Source organism: Carassius gibelio, chromosome A16 (assembly GCF_023724105.1).
Source record: "Carassius gibelio isolate Cgi1373 ecotype wild population from Czech Republic chromosome A16, carGib1.2-hapl.c, whole genome shotgun sequence".
Taxonomy (NCBI): Eukaryota; Metazoa; Chordata; class Actinopteri; order Cypriniformes; family Cyprinidae; genus Carassius; species Carassius gibelio.
Genome location: NC_068386.1, coordinates 16,422,618 through 16,449,098, shown reverse-complemented (window position 1 = coordinate 16,449,098; position 26,481 = coordinate 16,422,618). Strand labels below are relative to the sequence as shown.

General features: G+C 39.3%; 1 protein-coding gene across 2 annotated transcripts in view; it reads left to right on the top strand.

The window, feature by feature from the left end:
• The window catches only part of LOC128030776 (glutamate receptor ionotropic, NMDA 2D), a 74,022-nt gene that overhangs the window by 32,852 nt on the left and 14,689 nt on the right, over positions 1–26,481 (top strand). For both annotated transcript variants that reach the window (XM_052618734.1, XM_052618733.1), the window contains 7 exons: positions 2,128–2,460; positions 2,651–2,857; positions 4,762–5,028; positions 7,957–8,285; positions 12,975–13,089; positions 20,181–20,386; positions 21,896–22,064. In XM_052618734.1, coding sequence (XP_052474694.1) covers positions 2,170–2,460; positions 2,651–2,857; positions 4,762–5,028; positions 7,957–8,285; positions 12,975–13,089; positions 20,181–20,386; positions 21,896–22,064 — 1,584 coding nt within the window. In that variant the 5' untranslated portion in view covers positions 2,128–2,169. The remainder of the gene's footprint in view (positions 1–2,127; positions 2,461–2,650; positions 2,858–4,761; positions 5,029–7,956; positions 8,286–12,974; positions 13,090–20,180; positions 20,387–21,895; positions 22,065–26,481) is intronic.

Here is a 26,481-nt window from a genome sequence, read left to right as displayed (position 1 = left end):
CCAGAATGAACTCAAAAAAGACTCATGAATGAATCATTCCATTGCTTAACTCCATATTCATTTACGTGTAACCCACACATTTGACTATCATGTATAATCACTTATTGTGTATGTCTTTTGATAACTATAGGATACCTAGTCATGTCTAGTATTGAAATAATCGCATTTTCTTGCTTGATATTGTCCTGACAATCATTTATTTGTAAAATATATCATAATCATGTTATAGGAATCATGTCCAAAATTAGACCCTGTGAGGCAAGAACCACATGCTTGGTAAGATAAACAAATGATTTATGATACCCACCCCAAGAACATATCTGATTGGTCAAGGCAACATTTGAGGGGTGGCCAACAAGGAAGTTTTAAATACTTTGGATCCCATGAAATTTGGCTTTTAGTTCTAGTCTAGCTGCTGCTATTAGCCATGTCGGCTTTTAGTCTAGCATTGCTTGTGCTATCAGTCATGCGGGCTTTTAGTCTGCTTTTAGTTCCAGCCTTGCTCGTGCTATCAGTCATGCCTGCTCTTAGCTTTTAGCTTGTAGCTTTGCTACCTAGCTTTAGCTTTTAGCATCTAGCCATGCGGTTAGTCATCAATGTTCTTTGAGCGCGGTTCCAGCGTGCCTGCCTGCTGCTACTATGCCACAATGAGAAAGAAAACAACCTAGTCTCGTCAAACTTTATTTCTTTTCTTTTCCGTTTGAGAGTTTCGTGTTCTGAGTTAAGTTTTGTAACGTCCATTCAACTTCAACCAGCGAACACGACTCTGCACTTTCAGCCAACGCCCAACCACGGGCTTCCCAAGACGTCACTTCAGCCACTACTGAACTTCCAGCCAATCAGCGACACCGGGATACCCCTTTCAACTGGAGTCCCTTTCACAGCAAACGAAGGCAACGTATTCCCAGATATTTGTTGTGCTGGTGTATCTAATATAATTTTAACCCCATTGAGGAACTCAATGCGAGCGCTAATTACGTGATTGATGGTTGTTCATGTCTATGCAATTTAACGTATTGCTGTTAACTTGGGATTCCATATTTCCATTCTCTTAAACTCATCTTTCCCTAACTTTCGACCTTCCTGCAACTTGTGTGAATGTGTGTGTGCGTGCGTTTATGTGTTAGATTAGTTTATATGTCTTAGATGTATCTAATAAAGCCTTATTCATATTGAAAAGAGAAGTATCTTGTGTTTTGTGCTTACAAGTTAATGTCTTAAACTGTCGATCTTGTTACTGTGCTAATTGATAGTGTTTCACTATAGTTTGGATATTAGTATCCAGCGCAGATTTGATGTTAAACGGCTAGTTCACTGAATCGCAGGGCGTCTCCGTGACCAGCCGTGAAACAGTGATTCTGTTCAAATTCCCTTTAAAATCTTAAATGATTCCCTTTGAGCTAAATTGACCTGTTTCCCTTACAGGATTGGCCATTTTAAACTTTAAAAATTTATTTATTTTTACAGATTTATTAGTTAAACTCACTTATTAGTTAGGCCATGGGGGGTAGTTGTCGCCTAATGGTTAGAGAGTCAGACTTGTAACGTGAAGGTTGCATGTTCGAGTCTCAGGTCCAGCAGAAATGATCAGTGGGGGATTGAATAACCAGCGCTCTCTTCCATCTTCAATACCAGGACTGAGGTGAGACCCTTGAGCAAGGCACCGAACCCCCAACTGCTCCACAGGTGCCCGCAGCAATATGGCTGCCTACTGCTCTGGGCGTGTGTTCACTACTGTGTGTGTGTGTGTTTACTTTCAAATAGTGAAGACCACTTTAGATGTCCTCACAAGATGGTTTCAGGCCCTCACAAGAACAGATGAACGTGTACAAACACAAGCTCACATGCATTTTCTTTCTATCCCTATCAATTATCCTCCTGTGTTGCTCCATTTCACCCTGTGGCCTGAATAAAAGGCCATTTCATTTCCCCTCCTCTTTTGTCAGTTCTAGTGCTTTCTTGCCATCCCTCTTGTTCTACTTTTCTTTCTTTTTCTTGTTCTAAGCACTTAATCTCTCTTTATATCTCTCAAGTGATTCTTTTAAAAAAATGTATTCAAGAAATTGCTTGTATTGTTTTATTTTAATCTGAGTTTCCCTCTTGTTTTTCCTTCCTGGTTTCACTCAGGCCTTCTTTGTACCCTCACGCTTGGCTTCCTCGTTTATTGCCATGGTCACAGTACCCACACTCTCTCTGTTATTGGCCTTGGTACAATGGGCTGGTCAGAGTAGCTCCTCCCCTCATCTCTTGCTCCGGCCCCGAGAGCGTGAACGGGACCCGGTGGCATCAATGCACTTCAACATCGCAGTGATCCATGCGGGCTCAACAGTTCAACAAGGGGAAGCAGGGGCTGCAGCAGCTGCGGGCAGGGTCCCATACCCTGGCTTCAGACGTGTGCACAGCAGCTTTGGTGAGAGTGTCGTTACCCAGTGGGGATCTGCAAACGTAATCTGGCTCCAGGTCTGTCTGATAGATGCCATGCAAATTAAACTGAACTGATTTTAAATTTAGAGTAGCCTGAACACCCATTTGTTGATTGTTAACTGAAGTGACACAAAAGCACTTAAGCATGAGTATTCATTCATAACTACAAAAGTTAATGTGGTGTGAATGAGAACACGAATGTGAAGTGAATGTAAATTACCTACAGGTGAATGACAGCAGCCCCAGGACGCTGCTCTCTCAGCTGTGTGACTTGCTGGCAGCCAGGCCCCTTCAGGGACTCGTGTATGAAGATGAGAGACCCCTCCCTCTGGCCTCTGGCCCCCTGGCCCCCATGCTGGAGTTTGTTTCGGCCCAGACCGGCCTCCCCATCGTTGCTGTGGGAGGGGGAGCAGGTCTGGGCAGGGTACCACAGGTATGATTGTTTAGAGAATTAAGGTCTAGTCACATTTACCATTGCTCAGAGAAAAAATGTAAATATAAAACAATCCAATGATTTAAATAAGAATCCAAACAATTAGGTGTTTTGCAAAGTTTCCCACAAAGAACTGCTTCTTGCATTGCTACACTATTATAGGGTGACCATACGTCCTCTTTTGCCCAGATATGTCCTCTTTCTGGACCTAAAGGAATGCGTCTGGCCGGGATTTCTAAATCACCCAAAGTGTCCGAGATTCGGCTTTTGCTTCAGTTGCCATTCATTGTGTGCATTTTTGTATTATAGCCCTGCTTGCTGTTTTCTTAATCCCGCTCTCGCTGAATTTCAGGCCTGCAAAACATTCTAATATTGGATATGATTTTTGCGCATCAGGGAGCCGCTATCAATATGCAGAGTATTTAAATCACTTTGGATGCAACTCCTGTTGGATGCAGGGTTGCCAGATCCACATTTCTTTGCATGGATGTTTGCTGATTTTAAACTGTTGCGGAGGGTTTATTGCATTCTGCCTATGATAGACCTGTGGTAGATGTTTGACATTTTTTAAATGTGGCCAGTGAAGGCCTTTTAGCTTTTTTTTTAATGATCTGCATAATGGTGTAAAATATAAATTTTAGGTACGGAAATAACATATGTAGAATTTTGTTATTTGGGAAATGTTCATTGCGCTACTTTGGAGGCTACTTTAACCCCCCTCAGACCCAACAACCCCACCAAGCCTCCCTACGATGTTTAAGCTTGTGTCAGCAAATTTAAAGTCCAATTACTCTTAAAAGCGATTGTACCCAGCCAGTACGATTGATTTTGATTCTGAAATATAGTTGTCTTGAAATTAATAGTGTGTTTTCCTGATAAACTGTACTGTCTATGCCATTTAATAGGACAATAAAACTAGGCCACTGAGGATTTCTTAGACCTGTCTGAACAGTCTCAGACACACTTTAGCGACATTAGTGAATTATTTGACAGTGTTGTTGTTTCTGAAAGAGAAAAAAACACTATTGGAGTTTCTTTGGACTGTGGAAATTCCTTACAGCCATCTCACTCTGCAAGCTCATGGTGTTAATGAGCTCTAACACTTGCTAGATAGTGTTTGGCTTGCTGCGGTGCTATAAGGGCAATGTTTGTTAATGGTACTGCCTGAGGAGGACCGTTCAACGGACAGAGATAGGGCTGCCATCGTCTCTGTCGGGGCCTGATCAGGGCACACCGATAACTGTAGGAAGGGATGGCATTACTAACATCCATTTGGATAAATAGCAAGGGCAAGGGTCATGCATTACCTCTGCAGGCCATATGGTCTGCTCGTTTTTTCCCTCTTGTGTTCACTGAAGTGCTTAGATCTGTGTTTTGCATTTTCAGTTGTTCGTCTCGACATGTTCTCTCTAGCATAGTATGAAAAAAAAAGTTAAAAAAAAACATTTTAATTTACAAATGTTTTCTTTATCATTTTATTTTTTACTCTAGAGACATGATATTGAATCCTGTCGATGATGTTGCATTGAATCCTATACCCTCTCGGACCCATGCGTACACTCGACGCCATTGCAAATTAAATTTAAAACTATTCAACATACTCCAGTGAAGACGATTACAGTCACTAAAGTACCTCCCTCCTGTTCCTACAGCAACTGTATATCTTGGTAACTCTATAAGAAATGTAATTCCTGTGATACTTGGAGGCAATAAATAGTCTTCAATCAGAGGAAACGTAGTTAGTTTCCCCCTTAATTGCACTGTCTACTGTTATGATTAGATAATGTCACATTAGAAACAGAAGAAAGAAGAAATGTAGTTCCCATGATGCCTTATGCAAGGAATGAATCAGCTGTCTTTAGTCTTGGGAAATGTAGTCGTTTACCTTCTTAATTACTCTGCAGGAGACCGGCTCAATCTTCCTGCAGTTCAGCTCTTCCACCACGCTCCAACTGGAGGTGATCTTTGAGGTGCTGGAGGAGTACGATTGGACGGCCTTCTCGGTGGTGTCCACACGTCACCATGGCTACCAGGACTTCCTGTCAGTAGTGGAAGGTTTGACCGACGGGTCATTCATCGGCTGGGAGAAGAAGAGCATAGTGATGTTGAATTTAACCGATGACCCAGGAGGAGCACGTGCACGACGGCTACTGAAAGAGAACGAAGCACAGGTAGAGAGGGAAGGTCATTGCATTTCTGTCTCTCTTATTCGCTTGCTATCTCATTTAATCATTCGTTTACTCTTCCTCCCTCCACCAGGCATCACTTCCTGTCCTTAACCATTTATTTGACTTTTTCTTTCAGTTGTTTTCTCCACCATCTTTCTCTGACCTCTCGCTGTCCTTCCTTCTTTCCTCTCTCATTCCCATTCCCTTTCCCTTCTCTACCTATATTTGTGTAATGTGTATGTGTGTGTATGTGTGTCACAGGTTGTCCTCTGGCTCCAGGCCGTTATTGTTCTGAGTATGTGTGTGTTAGAGGGTGTTATTGTGCCTCGTGGGTCCCAGTACACTGATGTCAGTGTTAATATAACACAGAGCCTGTGGCGGTGCAGCCCAATGCCGTATGCATTCGATTCAGTCTGCAGTGCTTCTGCTCAATTACACACACAGCGAAATGAATATTGCACACATACATAAAGCATGCATTTATATACTCACAGAAAGTTGCATAGTAGATTATATATAGTGCAAATGCATTCTTAGATTACGCTTTCCAGTATGACAGTGGTAGAAATGTGTCAGTCAGTAGATATTCCCATACCGTTACTGCAGTACTGCAGTGTGTCAGCTGTATGATTGTAAATAAAAAAATGAATACAACACTAAGCAAAATGTTTATAGTCTACATACTGTGTTGCAAAGTTGTTTTCAGTGTAGACAACTTTGTTTATTGTACTGGGAGCAATTTAATTGTAATATTTATTTCAGCAAGTATTGCTGATTGTTTTCAACTCTATTGTACTGATGCCAGACTTATTCAATTCTTAACAATGATCTTATCTTTTGGTTTGGGGTGATCTAAAGATCTTTTTATAATTGATATGATTGAAATGTATTGTTATCATACTTTCGTAATGTTATGTATATTGTCGATATTGCTTATATATTTTGGATATTTTATTCTGCATGCTAATTTTTTATTTTATATTTTAGACTATATTATCTGATGAATACTTAAAGTGGATTTTGAAACATAGTAATTTTATTAAAATAAAATATATTTTTTTTTTATCAGTTGATATTTTGAAATATATTGGCCTATATTAGATATTTAATTTGCATGCTAATTCGTCCGGTTTTCAGATTTAGGTGATATTTACCTTCCTATTAACAGTTAGCTATTATATAATAAGGGATATGTTTTAAAATACAATCATGATTCATCTTAATCATTTTATTAAATTGTATTTTTTTATTTTTTTATTTAAATAATACATTTAATGTTGTGGTGTTAATTTGAAGTTTTTAATGTTTTATTTATTATTATATATTAGGAGAAATAATGTAGGATTTTAATATCAGCTATTGTATTTATTGGTTATCAATTATAAGATAAAATACTTATCATTATCAACTAGAATATTAATATAGGTGCATCCCTAAAAATAACTCTCATAGGAGCCATATTTGGTACAAGTGGTAAGTATAATTCACAGCAGAATACTTGCAAGCCAAACATTATCAAGTGGCATTCTTCTGCTTTAGGATATAGTTAATGTTGATATTGCTATGCAACAAAAATGTCTGCTATACGAGCTGTGCATCGCACCATATAGGATATTCTATATACACATGTAAGAATTTCATCACTTAATCTATCCTGTTCAGGGCTGGTGAGTTTAGATATGGGATTTTCTATGTTTTTATTCTATCATTCTCTTTTTCTTTTCCCAGTTCTCTAGCCCTCTTCTCCTGTCCTTTCTCTTTTACAGTCCATCTCTCTTGGCTTTCTCTCTCATGCATTGTAAAGGTGAAAACTTTAGTCCATTTCTCAGTTTCTGCTTTTTACTGTTCCTTCCTTCCCCTCTTCCTTCTTTCCTTCCTTCCTTCCTTACTTTCTCTCTCCCTCCCAGATGTGCTGGTTTCCTTTCTCCCCTTTTCCTTCTCTCCTTCTCTTTCCATCCATTCTGTATCCGTCTTTCTTCATTAAGGCATGTCCCAGCACAATTACTCCAAATGAGTAATGCTCCTATCCAGTAAAATCATTTCTGTTTGTTAATGTTTGGCTGGAATAAATCGTAATACATCAGGGCTGCAGCTAATAGCTTCTTTCTTTCTTTCTTTGATTGATTAATCAGATATCTTAACCAATATTTTTCTTAAGACAGTGTGCACATTGAAGTAAGCCATATTCTATGCTATACAAAGTGGTGAAAAAAGTGATGAAAAACACTACACTTTAAATGCGGCAGAATAAATAGTATTGAAATAACAGTTTTTAACTGGTGAGAGGTACAGTAGAATGCATGACTGCAGGAGCACACATATTCATGGTACATAGTGTAGTACATCAATCTGCAGTAATCAATTTATTAATTCCTGTAATGAAGCCTTAATAATTTTTCATTAATCCCTTTAATGTTAGTTTTCATATTTCATTAATTACAGTGCATATAGGATTTCAAGTTTTAATCGAAATTCACTGATCCAAGCGATTGCACTCCCTTTCTGTTGTGCTCTGTTTAATTGACACAAATGCTCTATAAAATATCTGAAGTTTAATGATGACAAAGACATTTTAATCTTTTGAAATTAGGACTGTTATAGGCTCTGTTTTGTAAAATGGAAATACTCTAATTATAAGAATTTGACAGTAAAATATAATTAAAAAAAAGAAGTTTTTTTTCAGGTTTTCCTAGCACATTGCAAATATGATCAGTTTTGTTGATTGTCTAAGTAAGTTCCAGCTCTAAAATTTTAAAACCCAATGCCTATCCTGTCCTCTCTTCCTTTTTCTCTTCTCATTCCACTCATGGTCTCTTCCTCCCTTTTGACCTCTGTGTTCTTGTTTTCACTCTCTTTTGTTTCCTCTCTTGCTCCTGCTCTCTGGTTTTCATCTTGGTCCCCTCTGTCCTCTGTGCCCCACTCCCACTCTAGGTGCGGTTGTTGTACTGCTCTCAAGAGGAAGCAGAACAGGTGTTCCACGCTGCTTGGGCAGCTGGTCAGGCCAGTGCCTCTCACATATGGTTCGTAGTGGGTCCGGCTCTGTCAGAGCTGGGCCTGACCGGACTTCCCAATCGACTGTTTGCGGTCAGACCGCAGGGCTGGAGGGACGAACCCCGCCGTCGTATCGCCCGTGGGGTGTCCATCCTTACCCACGGAGCTGTAGCATTGCGGAAAGACTATGGAGCCACTGGAGGGCCACACTTTGTCACTAACTGCCAGACAGAAGGCAACGGAACACAGAGGATTCGCGGTAGAATGAAGTAAGAGACCGTTCTTTCCTCCAATACAAGAGAGACAGAGAGATACAACATGCTCACACCAAGCAGCACAACACTTTCTTCTATATTATAGTGACCTTGAACATAACAAAGCTTTCATTAGGCATTTGACTAATGTAATGTGCAGTAATAAGTGAAACTGAATATTTGATGGGACATGATGTAGGGTGAGATTTGGTTTTAATCAAATGAGATTTCATTGGGCAGCGAAAAGAGGTGGTAACATAATTGGTAAATGTTTATTTTTTTTCAATAAATACACTACTTTTAAAATGTTTGAGTTCAGTAGAGGTTATTTTTCAAGAAAATAATTGTATATATATATATATATATATATCAAATGAATACTTATCTTTAAATCTTGAAATTTCTGTTCATCAAAGAATCCTGAAAAAAAGTATCAGTTTCCACAAAAACATTAAGCAAGGCAACTGTTTTCAGCACTGATAATAATAATAAATCTTAAATGGCAAATCAGCATATTAAAATGATTTCTGAAAGGTCATGTGACACTGAAGACTAGAGTGATGACTGCTGAAAATTCTATTTTGTCATCACAAGAATAAATTACATTAAAATATAATAAAACTGAAAATTGTTGCTTTAAATTGTATAAATATACTTAGAAGGGTTTTTGATCAAATAAATGCAGCCTTAAAAAAACTATATTATTGTATAATTATTTATTACTTCATCTTAACTATATACAGTAGTAGCATAGTAGTTATAGCTGCAATACAAGGAATGGATTTAGATACTCTCATTGGAGTAAATGCACTAAATAATCAAACCATTTTTGTCTGTGGTATTGCAGCGTAAAAAGATGTGTCTTATTCACTTACCACTAACAAACTATTTTTTTAACAGGTACAATCAGAGTATTTAAAGGTACAGGTTGTAGGACCTGCCACTAGAGGTCGCACTACCAAAACAATAACAATCGCTTGATTTGATGACGCTAACGCTGCCTTCACACTGGCAGTTGAAATCAGCTCCGTAATACCCAATACTCCCCCAGTGGACGTCGTACTACATCGCTGAAAAGTATCGGAAAGCTTCGGAAGCGAGTAGAACAAAAATGGCAGAGAGATTAGAACGATTGATATTGTCTGTTTCTGAATGTGCAGTACTCTATGATCTCTCTGATGAGGGTTATAGAGACATCAATCGTAAGGCTGCTGCATGCAGCAAAGTTGCCCTGGACATTGACATGTCAGGTCAGCTAAATGTGATATAGTGGTATATAGGGCTGCAACAATCCTTTTTTTTTCGCACCGCACTCGTTCGGACCCGGTTCGTAGCCGTTCGCATGCAGCCTGCGAATCTCCATAGGAAATGAATGACTTTCGGTCGTTTCGTAGCATATCGGAGCTTTCAACTGCCAGTGTGAAGGCGGTGTAAGAAGGAGCGTGGAATGATGGGATTTGTTGTCTTCAACCAAACCGCTGACAGCCATCAATAAAATATAAATAAAAATATAAATCATGGATTTTACGGATGAGGTAAAGTTTTATAAATGTTGCGTTTGATGTCATAATTTTCAAACGCGAGTTCAACGATTTGTGCAAGTAGTTTACTTACAAAACCAATGCAAATACGTGATAAGACTATGGATCAGACCCGCATATGCTGAGCCCGCATTTGGCGTGTATGCTCCATAATAGTAATCTTGTCGATTGTTAAAATAGCATACATTTTCCACATTTGTCCACGACACTGTTGTAATGTGGTTTCTACATCAGTAAAGGCGGTAACAACATCATTGACAGGTGACTGCACAGCCCCATGTCAATGTTTAGAATGGGAATTTTCTCATGATTTACAAGTAGTTGAAAACATTAGAGATACTGTTAGTAATCAGCTGGACAAAATATTTAACACTAGCCTAGTGGTTTTGGGATATTTTACTGCAAATATCTTACAAATTGTAATTGTAATTAGTAATTGTCATTCATTACCACACAAACATGCCCTCTTTCTGTCTAAATAAGGCTCATTGTACCGTGTTTTGTTCTTTATTCACAATAAAATTTTAAGCAGGTGAAAAATAAATTTTTATAGGACAGGGATGTTTGTGTGCACTTTCTAGTAATCATGACAGCAGTTAATCAGCTGATTATTATCAAATGATGGAGAGGAGTTTTATAACGGGGTATTTATCCAAATTCACGTGTGGTAAAGTGCACTTTCTGCATTTTTGAGATGTTGTGTATGTGTCTGGATGTCTATGGTGGGACTATGCTGTACAGGTTCAGAGGTTTTGTGAATGTGTCTTTGTGATATTGCCTGCATAATTCATTTAGTGTATCAAGTGCTAAACCAGCACATGCAAATATATGCTGCTTTCAGCGTAGTTTAAAATTGTTATTATGCAGATCTCGAATATCTTTAAAAAGCCTTCTATTTATGTTCACCCTGAGAACTGTGTTTAAAGCTTATCTCATTTGGCATTAACCTTCAACTTTTCTGCTTTGTTGCATTTATAGTAAGTCTATTTATCTGTAATGACACACTCTAATGAGAGTGAAAGTGCTGCACCTTTGGGACATGAACGTCCTTAACTCCCCCACCGCAGGAACTGTAGGGGGAGGCGTTTGACATGCCCCTGTATTGAAGAAGACAACATGGGTGGGAGGGGATAAGCAATAACAGCATGCTTGATGTTGTGCCTACCCTGAAAGCAAGCAATGTATAAAAGCTGGAAGAGGTCCATTAAATTCGAAATTAAATTTATGCATTAACCAGACGCTTTTATCCAAAGCGACTTACAGTGCATTCAGATTATCAATTGCTACCTATCATGTGCTCCCGGGGAATCTAACCTACAACTTTGCACATTGCTCTACCACCTGAGATTCAGGAACCCTATTATAACAAATTATATTATAACACATTATATTATTATTATATTACATTATAACACCATTGTAATCAATAAGCATGTGACAATTTCATTTATTATACAGTAATTGGAAGATTAGCCACCTTATTTTTAACACAAGAGCAGATGGGATCATTTTTAACTTCCGTTATCAGCTGCGTCTAGTTATAGTAATCTAGTCCATTATGCTGCTTGATGTTGCAAACTGGTATTTGTTATTGTGTTATTTTAAAGTATTATCGTAATCAGAAATTCGCTGCAAAATAGTTTATTGCACTTTGTTAATCGTAGTTGCTAATTGATTGGAAATCTTGCAGATTCACAGGAAACATCTTACTTCTGCATTGAAAAATGAGGTGGATAATTTTTAACAAAATCATCCTTTTAATTTAGTTAGCATTTTGTCATTAAATGTCTGTAAATTTTTGTTAAATAAGATAAAAATAGCATCCCATTTAGGTAGACTAAAAACTAAAATTTGACAAAATATTTAAACAATTTATATAGACTTTGATCAGATTCTTTGAAACAGTTTTTGTCTCATCATGTTTTCATCAGCACTATATTTTAATTTAAATAAGTGAAAGTGACGTGACATTGAGCCAAGTATGGTGACCCATACTCAGAATTTGTGCTCTGCATTTAACCAATCCGAAGTGCACACACACAGAGCCGTGAAAACACACACACACTGTGAACACACACCCAGAGCAGTGGGCAGCCATTTATGCTGCGGTGCCCGAGGAGCAGTTGGGGGTTCGATGCCTTGCTCAAGGGCACCTAAGTCGTGGTATGGAAGGTGGAGAGAGAACTGTACATGCACTCCCCCCACCCACAATTCCTGCCGGCACGGGACCCGAAGTCACAACCTTGCGATTTGGAGTCCAACTCTCTAACCATTAGGCCACGACTTCCCGATATGTCAAATATGTCATTATCATCATCGCAATTTCTGTCATCTTTGTTATCGTTGATGAAAAAATAAAATAAAAAATAAAACATTAAATTAACGTCAGCTTCAATCATGTTTATGAGAAAACTACTGGCTGCCAGCGATGAAACTAGAATATCTGAACAACAGCCTAAACTTAAAAAAAAATAAAAATACAATTTATATATATTTTATATATATATATATATCTCCTTTAATAGCATATTTGACACATTTTAGGGAGAAATTACATGGACTCACTGAGCAGAAACTCAACGTAACACCCATCGGTGTGACTCACACTCATTACACATCAGAAGAAGATTGATGGGGAAAAGTGATTCACCTGTTTAGCGTTGCTGATGTAATTACAGTTTGCTAAATAGGCTTCTACATAATGGTTTTGCATGTATTTATCACAGAGATCTTTGTAGGTACTTTGTTAAGAATATTCACAAAAGGCTCATGAGAACAGAGCAAACTTTGCTTTTTCTAACTTGTTCACCCAGTCAGATTTTTTAAATGTGCAGTCTTTTTGCCAAAAGCATATTGGATTTAAGATAAAAAGATTCATTTGAAGCAGTCACAAAGAATGTCATATTTAGTCACTGTTCTGTGTATTTTACTGGTTTAGATTAAGTGGTCGAAATAGAGTGACTGCCTCTTTTGATTCCAATGCTGAAGAAAAAAAAATGGTTACCTTCACCACAGTCTTGCAATCAGACCTAATTAGGATGTTTGTGAAGGGTTCTGTGCTAGATTTCCTCTTTGACATGTCCTCTGAGTCTTTCATACTAATTCTTTCTGGGTCTCTTCCATCTCAACAGACTGTTTCTGCTCTGTTCTCTCTGCTTTGCAGGTATTTCAGTAACATCACACTCGGTGGGCGGGACTATTCGTTCAGTAATGAGGGCTACCTGGCCAATCCCTTTCTGGATGTCATCTCCTACACGTCTGGGAGTGGCTGGGAAGACGTAAGAACTAATCAGAATTCGATTTCTGTTTGTTCTTGTGTAACCGCTTTAATGGATTGGTAATGTCCAGGATGAAAAGCAGCATTGCAGTAGCCATGCTAAGCACTGCAGTAGCAAAGCGCTGGAATGGATGTTGAAAGAATACTACATATCATTCGAGGTGTCTTGACCGCTTTTTTGTGCGCTGTTAATTATGCATATGACCAGTTGCAATACATATTGGGATTTAAAGGTAATGGCAGACCATTGTTTTATTTAAAATGTGCAATTTACGTCATAATGACTATCATAAAGATGTACGGTATTTGCTGTCTTAGTGCTGCAAACATACTGTACTCGTTTGGAGCAGTTTTAAAATGATATACAACTTGACACTACACTAATTTCAAAAACCATTTCCCATGACAGTCCACGGTAGAAAAAACCTATTACAATTAACTCTGAACAATGCATCACATTGTGCATTAGAGAGAGTGTTTTGGTGTTGACGGTGCACTTCTTCCTCACTGCACAGAACCGTTAAACCCTCAGTGATATAAACATATAATTAGGGTTTCAAGAGGACGTACATAATGTACAATTAGCTCATGTTTACATTTGGTCCTGTTATCTATGCATGATACCTGCAGTATGCTATTAAGATAAGCAATGCTTTCCTAAATTATTAGCCTCTGACTTTATTTTTATGTGAAAATAATTAATTGAGCGGATTTGATTTCCTCTTTTCCCTCTCCCCCTTCCTCCACTAGTTATGTTTGTGTTAAATATGTCTGAGCGGAGAATGCATGAATAAATAAATGAATAAAAACTCCCTTAAATTTATTGGCTTCTCATATATCAGTGTATTGTAGGTGCCACATGGGACGTTGTGGCTCTACATTTCTTCCGCAGAGCGCTGCTGTCGTGTAGACAAAATAACTGATCCCAAACCCAGCTGAGTAAATATAGCTGGGGAGAATGTCATATGCATGAAGGTGCCACTCAAGTCGATGCCTTAAAACAGAATTATTAATATTTAGATGCCACAAAGATGAGCGTAGAGACTGAAAATTGTAATCCCTGGCAGCACTTGTGTTTCTCCACCTATACAATCTGTTAACAGGGAAAATGACAGCGGATTATGTACTTCTAATTCCCTCGGGCTAAATTCACTGACATGGAGCCATAAGAGTAAAAAAGTTTTGGTACAGAGCGGGGGTTATTTTCTGCTGATCCCCCTAGCTTGTCACAGTCTATATTTATGCACATTATATATTGTACACAACATAGCTTTTCAGGAGAATTCTCATGCGTTTGACTAATGGTCGCAGTTTGAACCACAGCACATTCTGTCGAGTGCCAGGCTCACGTTAACTGGCTTCAGTAGGAGAGTGAGAGGATGCACAGGGATTGTTTTGCCCTGGGCGTCTTGAAAGGTCGAGTGTTGATCGTTTGTTCTGTCAGTGTTCTCATATAGGCTTTGTTTAGGTGCCAGCGAATGAGTTCCTCCTCACTGCCGATTCTACATTTAGTCTATTCTGAATCAGGCCAGTCTTTCATTTCATTAAAATCTTTCTTTTATCCTGTATTAAAGGGATCGTTCAACCAAAAATAGAATTCTGTCATCATTTATTCTCATGTTGTTCCAAACACAAATGATTTTCTTTCGTCAGTAGAAAAGAGATGCTAGGCAGTACGTTAATGATAATCTTTTCTACACAGTGAAAGTGAATGGTGACTACTGGGGCTGTCAAACTGCAGAAATAAAAACACCGTAAACGTATTTAGCTCAAACTATGCGAATTTGTGATATATGATTGTTTTAGAAAAAACTGTAAACATAAAGGTCGGCCCCTAAACCTAACCATCCATGGGGTGTAAGCAGATTATTCGAAAATGTATTTTTGAGATAATAAAATCATATGACTAGGCACTGATTCACCAAAATGTAAAATAGTTACAAATTCCTATGAAATTGTGTAAGGAACAGACCGTTTACTGAAAATCTTCTTACTCTGCCTTATCTCTCAGATCCCATTTCTTTGATTTTATATTCGAAGTTGGCATTACAATTGGTTATTAGACATAACTGCGTGGAGTGACATGTCCTATTGTGTTACGTATGAGAGTTGTGACAAATGAGAATATTATTGAAAAACTGCTGAATCTTATTCCGTTCCAGACTCAAAGGTATTGAATGGCTTTTAATTGTATGGCTGTGTTTCTCAATCATGGAGCTGGGACCCACTGTGGGCCTCAGCACAATTCAAAGGGGGTCGTAAGATGGCCTAAAATAATTTAAAATTAGACAAAATATGTTTTTAAAACAGATGTAGATGTAGACTCTTGGAAAACCTGGATATAGGGATTTTAAAAGTGTGATTTCTAGACCTGGAAGTGTCATGGAAATTATTAAAATATTAAAAAGTCTTTAAAATTTCTACAGTGAATATACATTTTTCTGGTTATGTAAATGTAAAAAATATTTCATATATTAAAAATTGTGGAGAAACTGCTATTTGTATATACTAAATAAAAATCAATGTAATCACTTGCTGAATTACAAATTGAATTGTTGTTTAAAATGGTTGTATTCATTTACTCATTTAAAAAATAATACTCCTAGTTTCTGTAAAAAAAAAAAAGGTTTAAAAACTACATTTGAAATGACATGAGTAAATCTTGATAGAAGTTTAATTATTCTATTCCTTTAAAACTTTCTGGCCTTTTTTTTCAATAAATTTTTTGGTACAGTAATATAATGGTACACTATTAAAGACAGTGGAATTTGGTTGTTGTTTTTTAAATCTGTGCACTCCTAAAAACCCATCAAACGGTGCAACAGCCTGTTAAGGGTTGCATGGTGCTGATTCTGGCTTTGGCGTCTGCTTCTCATTTGCAGATATGTTCTGGAGAAAAGTGCTGTTAGAGACATCTGGATGCTTTTGTGCTTCAGAGTCACAGACTCTTTGTCATTTACATAACATATTTAATGGAGCGCCATAATGTACATTTAAAAGGCTTCCATGCTGTCAATGTAGGAGGTTTTCAGTTTCCAATTGTTTTAGGAGGGTGCTCTACACGATGCACGCTGTCTTTGTATTCGCTCTGTTCTTTCTATGGTTCTCTTTAAATGCATTCTGTCTAACACGGAGAAGACAATGGATGTGGATGACTCAACTTTTAGATGCCCGATGTGCACAAGGCACTTCACGTGATGGCTTCAACATGCAGCATTTATAGCGTTTTAACAAACTAACCTCTACAGCGCTTTTGATCCCATTTGTCCGTGCTGTTCTCGTAAATCGATACATATCAGGGGGCGAGAGACGTTTAAGAAATGAAATGCCAAGCACATTTCTCCAAACCCTCTTTGTACCTGTCAGGATGTGTCCATGTGTGTTTATGCCGTGTAAATTTGCTAGTGGATTTGTAAGGATCGCGCTGGGGTAAAAGCGACTCGTTTTATCCTCCTCACATGGGGACGTTCACAGGGACAGGGGTGTCATGGCAGCATGTTTGTGTTTCACCCTGTGAAAGTATTATCCGTTCCCAGGGGAGATGGTGTTTGATCAGGCGCCTGCTCTTCCTCTGCCTGCATGAGGCTCTGCCCCCTCAGCTTGGTCCCAGATCTCTGCTACGCTGGCTCTTTGTAATGCACAGCAGGAGCTCTGGTTCTCCACACATGCTCCACCACTCCTATTTCGGTCGTTTTGTCGGCCCACATTCCAACATCAAAAATAGTTAAAACATTTGACTGCTGCTGACATTGATCGACCCTGAGAAGTGCATTTTGGAGTTTGAAAAGAGTAAGAAAGATTCGGGGTGGGGGGCTTTGGGTGCTGGTTCACAGAGAAGGAGAAAGATCAGAGAAGAAATTGAAAGGACATACAGCAAAGTATGGTAACCCATACTCAGAATTTGTGCTCTGCAATTAATCTATCCCAAATGCACACACCCAGAGCAGTGGGCAGCCATTTATGCTGCTGCACCCAGGGAGCAGTTGGGGGGTTCGGTGCCTTGCTCAAGGGCACCTCAGTCGTGGTATTGAAGGTGGAGAGAGTGCTGTACATTCACTCCCACCATCTACAATTCCTGCCAACCCAAGACTTGAACTCACAACCATTGGATTACGAGTACAAATCTCTAACCATCAGGTCACGATTTCCCCATAGAGGGAGAAGAGAAACCCAACAGCACATTCAAATACTTTAAAGACTATTATGAGGACATGACACTAAACACTGTGCATCATTAGCATTTCTAACCCTCAAGCTGCTGCAAAAAGCCACTCGGATCCGACACAGTCCTGCATTGCCTGGCTGTTCAACTTGTAACACGCCATGCATATTTTATGAAGCTGTTCAGACATCCTAAATACAAGATGGTGTCAACTGTTGAGATGTGTCGCTGGATCCCGTTCCGTGGCTGATTCTGGGCTGATGCTGTCTGTCAAATGCAGACTTGAGCCAGCAAACTCAAAATTCCCTTCCTGTTCCCTTCCCTCCCATCAGCGCTGCTCAGAGACAATGGATCTTGGGTTAACAGACTGTAAAGGCCCATTCACACCAAGAGTGATGACTATAAGGATAACTAAAACAATAACTACTACTGTTATATTAGCTCCCACACCAATGTACGGTTACATTTACTGTCATTCTGCTCATTGTTGCTGGCATTTCAATACGAATCCATACGATTGGGGATTTTGCAAGAGGGCAAAAGATTTCCCCATTGGTTGAAGTTGGTCAAGCAGATTTGCCGCAACTGAAAGCAGCTTGATTTGGAAGTCCTAACCCTAACCCTAAGCTTAACGTAACTGTATGGATTTATTTTTTTTACCTTGAAATGCAAAAAATCATTCTACTGGTATACTGAATTCAAATAAGGCAAATGATTTGTGTTTCTTTCCCATAATCCCCAAAGGTTTGTTCTGAAAGTATGGTAGTTTGGAGAGCAAGTAAAAATTCAGCAAAAAGGGCCGACTGTTTTACAGCTGCATTTTCATTGGCTCAAGTTAAAAAATATAGATGCGAATCATTACCTTACATTTTTTTAATCAGATGAATTCATTTTTTTTAAGTGTAAACTGCAATAACGACTGAATTCCACTCACTTAACTGTATGTTCTCATAAAAAAAAAATATATATAATAAAAAAAATGGTTAGGTTAGTTTAGGTTTTACCCTTTCAAAAGGTACTAATACGTTCCATTTAGATACTAATGTGTACACTTTAGGTAATAATATGTACCTTTAAGGTACTAATATGCTCTGTCCAGTTTGTACCTTTTTTACTGAGAGTGTAGAGGGCTACATACATTTGCTTTAAGGGATAGTTCATTCTTTAAAGCAAGATATATACTGATTGGCTGTAAATATTTTTATTATCCATTAGATAAGAAGTTTTTTTTTTTCTTAAAGTGACTCCAACAGTATTGTTCCTCATTTGTTATAACTGCCCTATTCTCTTAAAATTATCATTCTAGTTATCACCCTTGATGTGAACTGGCATTTAAGGAGGGAGAGAGTGAGAAAGCTGACAAATGGACAGTCAAACTGATCCAAGCAGACAGATTGATGAACAGAGAACGAGACAGGGACCAGGTGAGCCGATGTCGCAGAATCAGCTTTGTGTAATTTCCAGCGATCCAACTCGGATGCATTTGATTTCAGAGCCTTTGTAATAGCACAGCAGTTAGAAGTGGGTTAACTAGCCAAATTAGACCAGCGCTAGCAGGAATCTACATGCAGACTGCTGCCAATTCCTGTTCGATTCTTTTCAATTAGATGCCTCTGTTTTGATCCTGTGCTAATATGCAAAGTCATTTAGCTGCCATCCACTGTTTGATATCTATGAAGTCATATGTGTGCACATACATGGCATATGAGAAGTATATTTATTCTCCGCATGTTGCTTTTTATTCTGCCATTTTTTTTTTGCTGTATCAGTATGGTTCTTGAAGGCTGCTTTAGTGCTGATAGCTGGCACTTTCTGCTGGTGTGTAGGGGGGAGTCCTGCGGCTCAGTGCTGCTAGCAAACTTTGAGTGTTGGGACTGGGACAATATGTGAAGTGTGTGCTGCTTACAAACTGATGAGACGTTGTTGTGTCCTATAGGACTAGTTCTGAAAATGGAAAACTCTTCCATTTATTTACTCTCCCTGATGTCGTACCAAAACTGTAAGTTATTTTTTGACAAATGAATCTTCATATTTGCCCATGCAGCGAATCTAAACAATCACTCTAAATGCATTTTCTAAGTACGCACATATCACCTTTCCGCACGTTTGACGTTTGGCTTAGGTTTGATGTCATGACCTCATGCCGTTTGTTTATGAGACATCTGAGACTTAAATTTCAGTCTGAAAGGGAGTCATGTGGATTACATTTATGGTGCTTTTGCATTGCTTTTTAACTATTTTGGAGCTTGACAAACTCTGGTCACTGCAATCTGTCATATAAAAAGGTCAATGGAATAATGTAAGGGTGAGAAAATAATGACAGACAATCACAGCTCTTCTTTTATTGCTGTCTCCTTATAAATTTTATTCAGTTTATTTTCTGTTAAGCACTGATGCATACAGGTCTGCAGTTCTTAGTCTTCTGTATATGGATTGTGAGCTCAGTAATACTGTCTTAGTCTATCTTGACACATTTTACCCCTTCTCTGTTTTTTCTCAGGCTTGTAACCTTTTCATCTGTGGCCCGTCACATAGCTAAAAATCTGTCTTTTTTTCTCTGAAAAGAAAAATCCACTCATTCCCCAGTGAATAAAAAGGGCACAGGACTGTTTTTAGAGAGCCCTTAGCTATAAGCTCACAGAGGAACTAGAGGAGAGCCTTTCATTTTTCACTATCCTTGCCCACTTTACAGGCTTAACCTGAGAAAGGGAAGCCATTCCTGTCTGTAATCCAGCCTCAATGACTATTAGAATAGATTGTTTTATTGATTCATGAATTGAATTGAAAATGAGCAGTAGGCCTAGTCATTTTTAAACAGCTTTTGTCATTGTCATTATAAGCACAGCCTAATAAATTGATATCTCAAATTACTGGTTACATTTACAAAGTTGCGAATGACTTCTGACCATGTACTATCTGTGTGGTTTTAGGTGGGATGGTGGGAGAACGGGGTGTTACGTCTGCGGTATCCTGCTTGGTCTAGATATAGCCCCTTCCTGCAGCCGCCCGATGATGCTCAGCACCTGAGGGTCGTGACCCTGGAGGAACGGCCCTTCGTTATCGTGGAGCTAGCAGACCCTTCCTCTGGAACCTGCATTAGGGACTCCGTGCCATGCAGACGGCCTCTCAATGCCAGGTCAGTACTGATCTGACCACCTTGACCGCTGTTTATCAGGGCTTTTCTGTATGGTGGAAAAGCAACATTTTAGTAATACTGTTTTAGTTAAATTAGTAATATTGTCTAAGTTAAATTAGAAAATTGCATGTTTCAGAGCCTCATATGCCAGAATTTAATCTTTATATTCTTATAATCTTTAGCTTGTTCATTGTTTGGACAACAGAGTAGTTTTAATGTCTTAAATGTTTTGCATTTCTTGCCAAATTTTAATAATTTCAATTTAATTTAATTTTATTTTATTTACTTACATCTTAAATACTTAATATCTTTAATACTATAATAATATATATATATATAATTAATATTAAAAGCTATTATCACTTGAGAAGGCTGATGGCAAAACAGCGGTTTATAAATAAAGATCTCTTCATAACTTGCACTTCATTATTTTTATAACTTGCAATTTAATATTTAGGTGTGCGTTTATATTTTATTTGTTGATTTAAAGTCATTATATAGCATGCCAATGAAGCTTTAAGCATGGGCTGTTTTTTCTTGTTTCAAAGAGTTCCATTCGGAAGCTTTGGTCATTTTTCTCCGGTCATTTGTCACATTCATTCAATTTGGTCTTTATCTCTGTGTCTCTCACTTCTTCCCCCCAATGCATCACTATGGAGTTCCAGGGGCTATACTCACATGGCTTAGCTTTGCAATCGATCACTCGTTTCCTCTCTCTCTTTCTCTCACCCCCACTCTCATTTTGACTTTGCCTTGTGGCGATCTCTATTCATACTTAGCCATCATGTTGCTTGTCAATCTGCTTGAGCTCTTGCCGTGTACATGTGTCTCTGCGGATGCTGCTTCACTACTCCCACACCAGGCAAATGGATGCCCATGTTTCATTTCATTATATTATTTTTAGTTATATCAAAGAAAATGTACCAAGACGGTATACTACTGAAAACCTTACATATTTCGTTTTCATAATTCATATTTCAACTCTCACTCCTTTTGTTAACATTGTTTCTCTTGTTTTCTCTCTTACGGGGTATACTATATATGTCTACACACACGTGTGTGTGTGTGTGCACAGCACTTATATTGTAAAATAAATATTTTCTTTGTTAATATATTTTAAAATTACTCCAGTGATCAGTGTTACATGACCCTATAGAAATAATATTTAAGAAACAATTATTATTGTTATCACTGTTGATTTTTTTTGTGTAAAATAGCAAAATAAAGTGCAAAATAACAGCATTTATTTGAAATCGAAATCCCTGTCACTTTTGACTATTTTAATGCATGCAAGAAAATAATAAAGTATTATGTATTATATTATACTATGTTATGTTATTACATTATATTGTATTGTATTATATTATATTATAGCTAAAAAAATCCAATGCATTAACAAATGTTAAACTGAATCTTATTGCACAGTTAAAAAAAAAAAAAAACTATATTTGATGAATTTTTATTGACACGTGCAATAAACCTAAGTGAGCACTTTCTCTCTGATTAAAGTGCACTTCAAGAAGGGGTGGCACCCATGAAACAGTGCTGCAAAGGATTCTGCATCGACATCCTTAAGCGACTGGCCAGAATTGTCGGCTTTACCTATGACCTCTACTTGGTGACCAATGGGAAACATGGAAAAAAGATTGATGGAGTTTGGAACGGGATGGTGGGAGAGGTGAGGGAAGCTTTTTGTGTCGTTCACCTACTTTAAACCAGCCAAGCTTGTTGTATTCCCATCAGTGCCTCTTTTTATTCACTGCACTGATGAGTAAGTCCCCTGGATGCACTGTCAGCGATATTACAGAAAAGACTTCACTTGAATATGTAAATACAGGCATTAGGTGGAGAGAGGACTACAGATTAAAGGCAAGACTGCTGTTCTCTTTAGTATTAGTACTAATGATGATCAAACACTGTGGTTATGGGACAGTTAAGGTCATGGTACAGTGTTTTTGAAGAAGTTGCAATATGGAAACAATGTGAGCCTTTGACATGTTTCCGTGTTCTTTGAATACATGAGGATGTATTTGACTGTGTGGTTGAGTGAGTGTCTTATCCAGGGGTTTCAACACTGAGGCAGGGGTTTGCAAACATTTACACGCCATGTACCTGATGAAAATGATGATTCTCTTGAGATGGATCACTTTCCTATAAAGTGTAAAAGCAGTGATACATTTTCATGCATAAAGACCCATTTTGTTGAAAATAGTAAGTGTGATATTATCAAAGACAATATGCTGTTTCCAAAGTTAATTAACTGGCTTTTATAATGGCAATTTTTAAAATAAATCTTACTTGCCCAAAACTTTTGAGTGGTAGTGTATGAATTCTAAGGAACTTAAAATTTCATAACATTTCTTTCCCTTTGTTTCATTTTTTAAACCATTTTATTATGTAGTAATGTTAATAAATGTTCTTAATGAAAGTTAAAGGGTTGATGGAAAGCTCAAGGCTTTTCTTATCGGGGATACATGAGAGGCTGAGTGCAGGAGGTTGAAACCCCCTGCTCTTTGTAAAGAGTTTGAACATGTAATTCCTGCACAGTGCATGATGTAACAGAAAACTCACTTGTTGACCTGTTTGATGACAATTCCCACCCGTTTTTGCCGGCCTCCAGGATTACTGAAACACTCTTACAAACCCTTTTAACATAGTGCCAAGGGATTCTGCTAATGGGTCACACACACATACTGTACTCAGAGGTATCCAAGAAAAGGCTTGAAGCCAGCCAAAAACAACTTGCGAATGCATGCGAGTATAAATGACAGACAGGAGGGTTGTTGTCTTGAGAGCGAGACCCTGCTGTGGCGCTCACACCATGGAGTGACGCCTGTTCGAGACAGTTGCTAGGGAATGGAAACAGCTCTTTTCACTGTCTCATTCCTTCTTCATTTGCATTCTTCTGCTCTTACTATTTATCACAGTATCTTATGTGTTTTTTCCCCGTCTCTCTGCTCTTCTGCTTTTTCTGTGACCACATCGTTTTCTTTCTCTCAATCTTTTCCTTTCTCTCTCTCCCTCTTTCTTGCTCGCTTTTGGTCTCTTCGCTGCATGTTTTGATGTCCAGCCAATCAGCTGTCAGCACAGCCCCTGTAGGCGCAGTGCTAAGGGTTATTTTCTCAGGCTGCTCTGAGTGTGTATGCGCGTGAATGGCTTTGATCTTCTATCTACGACAGGTCCACATTTCCCTTGTGCACCATGCCGGCCTGCAGCAGGACCAGGGCTTTGGCATGCTCACAAGGAAACAACTTCATCGATATGTGCTCACTTTCCACAAGGATGCAAAAGCTTTTGCTGCACTCTGGAAATTATACTACCTTAACAAGCTCTTCTCCCACACACATATTTATACGTCCAGGAAGGTGCACGTCTTTTCGGAATCATTGCAGCATTCAAGCTGTCAGAGAAGATTTGGGAAAGCTTGTAACCTGCATGACTTTAGGCAGTGAGTCAACTCTGCACTGTCGCCATAAATCCCGTTCCTCTGCATCATGAGCTTTCCACACCATTCAGGAATATAAAACAGAATGCAAAGTGAGAAAAGAGCCACACTGGAAAGTAAAGATGTTAATGTTGTCCCTCCTTTTTGGTATTCCCAGACATGCTTTTTCTCTGTATGGGGTATACTGTCTCGAGATGGATGGCCTGCCTCCTGTAGCATCTTGGTGTGCAGGCTTCTCACTACACTATCTGCTAGACCAATTTATGGATACTGGAATGCAGCCAGTACGTGGATTGAATATTAATTAGAGATCGAGGTTCACTGAATTTGCAGATAGACCACCTGTTACTTACCGCATATGGCTCATGTGTTCAGGCAAAATGCTGATTTCTTGCTGAGGACTCACCTCCATATCACCATATCGTGATAGTTCTTTGGCTGTCTAGTTTTAGTGCACAGTGAATGCTTTGACCAGTAATGTGTAGAGGGAATTCTGCTATGTCCATAGTCTAGCAGTTGAGCTGTGGTGCTCATGCGATTCATCTTTGTGTCAATTCCCAAGCTTGTTCCACTCTTTTCTCCCTAACATTTCATGGCCTCCTTCCAGTGACATTGCTGGTACTTCATGTAAAAAAAAAAAAGAAGAAAGTGCGCCCTTATTTTCTAGGGGGCCTGCGGGTAGGGTTCAAAGAACCACAGTGTTAAATCCTGGTGACTTTTGTAGCAACAGTTTTCGATTTTTTGTATTATTTTGTAATGTTTTTAATGTAACATTGAAAGTAGTATGACTGCTGTTTAAATTTCATCTTGGTTACATACATAACCCTCATTCCCTGATGGTGGGAATGGAGAAATTATGTTGTGATGACATTAGGGGTCTAACTTTGGAGACTGATCATCTCTGAGTTAAAGAAAAAACGCCAAAGAAACTGGCTAGTGGATTTTGCACTCCCAGTGCACACGGGTATATAAGGCGACAGCATGCATCCACTTATTAGGTTTTACGCTGAGGAGCCGAGAACGTGTCCCAGCAACAACGAATGGTTCAAGGTTATGACATGGGGACATAATGTATGCTTTCCCTCCATCAGGGAACGAGGGTTACGTACATAACCCAAGATGTTCCCTATCTGTCTGTAACTACAAATTATGTCATGACAACATTAGGGGTCTATGGAAAACGCCACCATCTGAACACCGTCAAAACCCTGAGGCACTGCAAATGTTGACAAGCTGTATCATGTCAAGACAAAAGCTACACTAAGATCCTAACCTTCCCAAAGCCCCAGTGCAGATTCACTGACCTTGATACTGTAGGGGACCAACGGTGAATACATCGCAGCTTGAGAAGGCCATGCTGCTGCTCCAACCACAAAAAAGATTTCACCTTCTGTGAAAGATTGCTTCAAATCTTCCATGTTAGTTCTTTCAGCCTGGCAGAACGATGGGGAGGCGGGCCTTCATGAAAAGGTCACTACAGAGACCACATTCTACCTGTGGGGAGGTGACATGTGGAGATACTGATATGGACTGACCCAGGTGGCAGTACTACATATGTAATGGGTCTCAGAGGCAGGTTCTACCTAACTTAGGGATGGAAAAACTGCCAGAAGAGACTGACAGAGCGGGTCTGTCAAGAGAATACACAGGCTTACGAGAGAGAAACGTTACCGTGGAAGTATACACATATGGAATCACACCATATGGACTCTTAGCCCAGCACAGTGGCTGACTGGGACTCTGGGCATGCTAACACCAGTACTGAGCCTGGGATGAGACTACTCCACCTAGTCTGACTGCCAGGGGTGCTGGAGGATGCTTGACCAGGGTTTGCCAACCAGGGAACTCTACTGGGAGAAGAAAGGCGCTTACATCCACTTGTTAAGGGGGAATTGTGCAGCTAGCTTGACACCGAACCAGTTCTTCCCGCCAATTACCTGTTACCCAAGGTTGTAAGACCTTGCAAAGGTGATAGGTGTCACCCATCTTGCAGCTTGACAGATGTCCACCAGAGAGTGTATGACAACACCCAGGAAGAGGCAGCGCTACAAGTGGAGTAAAGCTCTCATCCCTATGGGGCAAGGCTGGAATCCACCATCCAGTGGGTCAACCTATCCTTGTAAATAGCCTTCCTTTTCTGCTAACCTCCAAAGCAGACAAAGAGCTGCTCAGAGCTTCTGAAGCTCTGGGTGCAGTCCACGTATATGCTCTTACGCTCTTACGGGACACAGAAACACCAAGGCTGGATCTGCCTCCTCCGGGGGTAGCGTTTGCATGTTCACCACCTGATCTTGGAAGGGAGTGGTGGGAGCCTTGGGCACGTATCGAGGCCGGGGTCTCAGGACAGCGTGGGAGTAGGCTGGCCTGAACACAAGACATTCTTCACTTACCAAAAATGCTTGGAGGTCACAGAACCTCTTGATGGAAGTGAACGTGATCAGGAGCGCTGTATTTAGAGACAGGCACTTCAGCCCAAATTAATCAAGCGACTGAAAGGGGCCCCTCTGAAGTCCAGTCAGGACAACAGAGATCCCAGGAGGGTATCAGGGGTTTCCTAGGAGGATTTAACTTTCTGGCACCCCTCTGGAACCTAACCATCAGGTATTGCTTCACCAGGGACTTCACCAGGGACTGGCTATCCACTGCATCG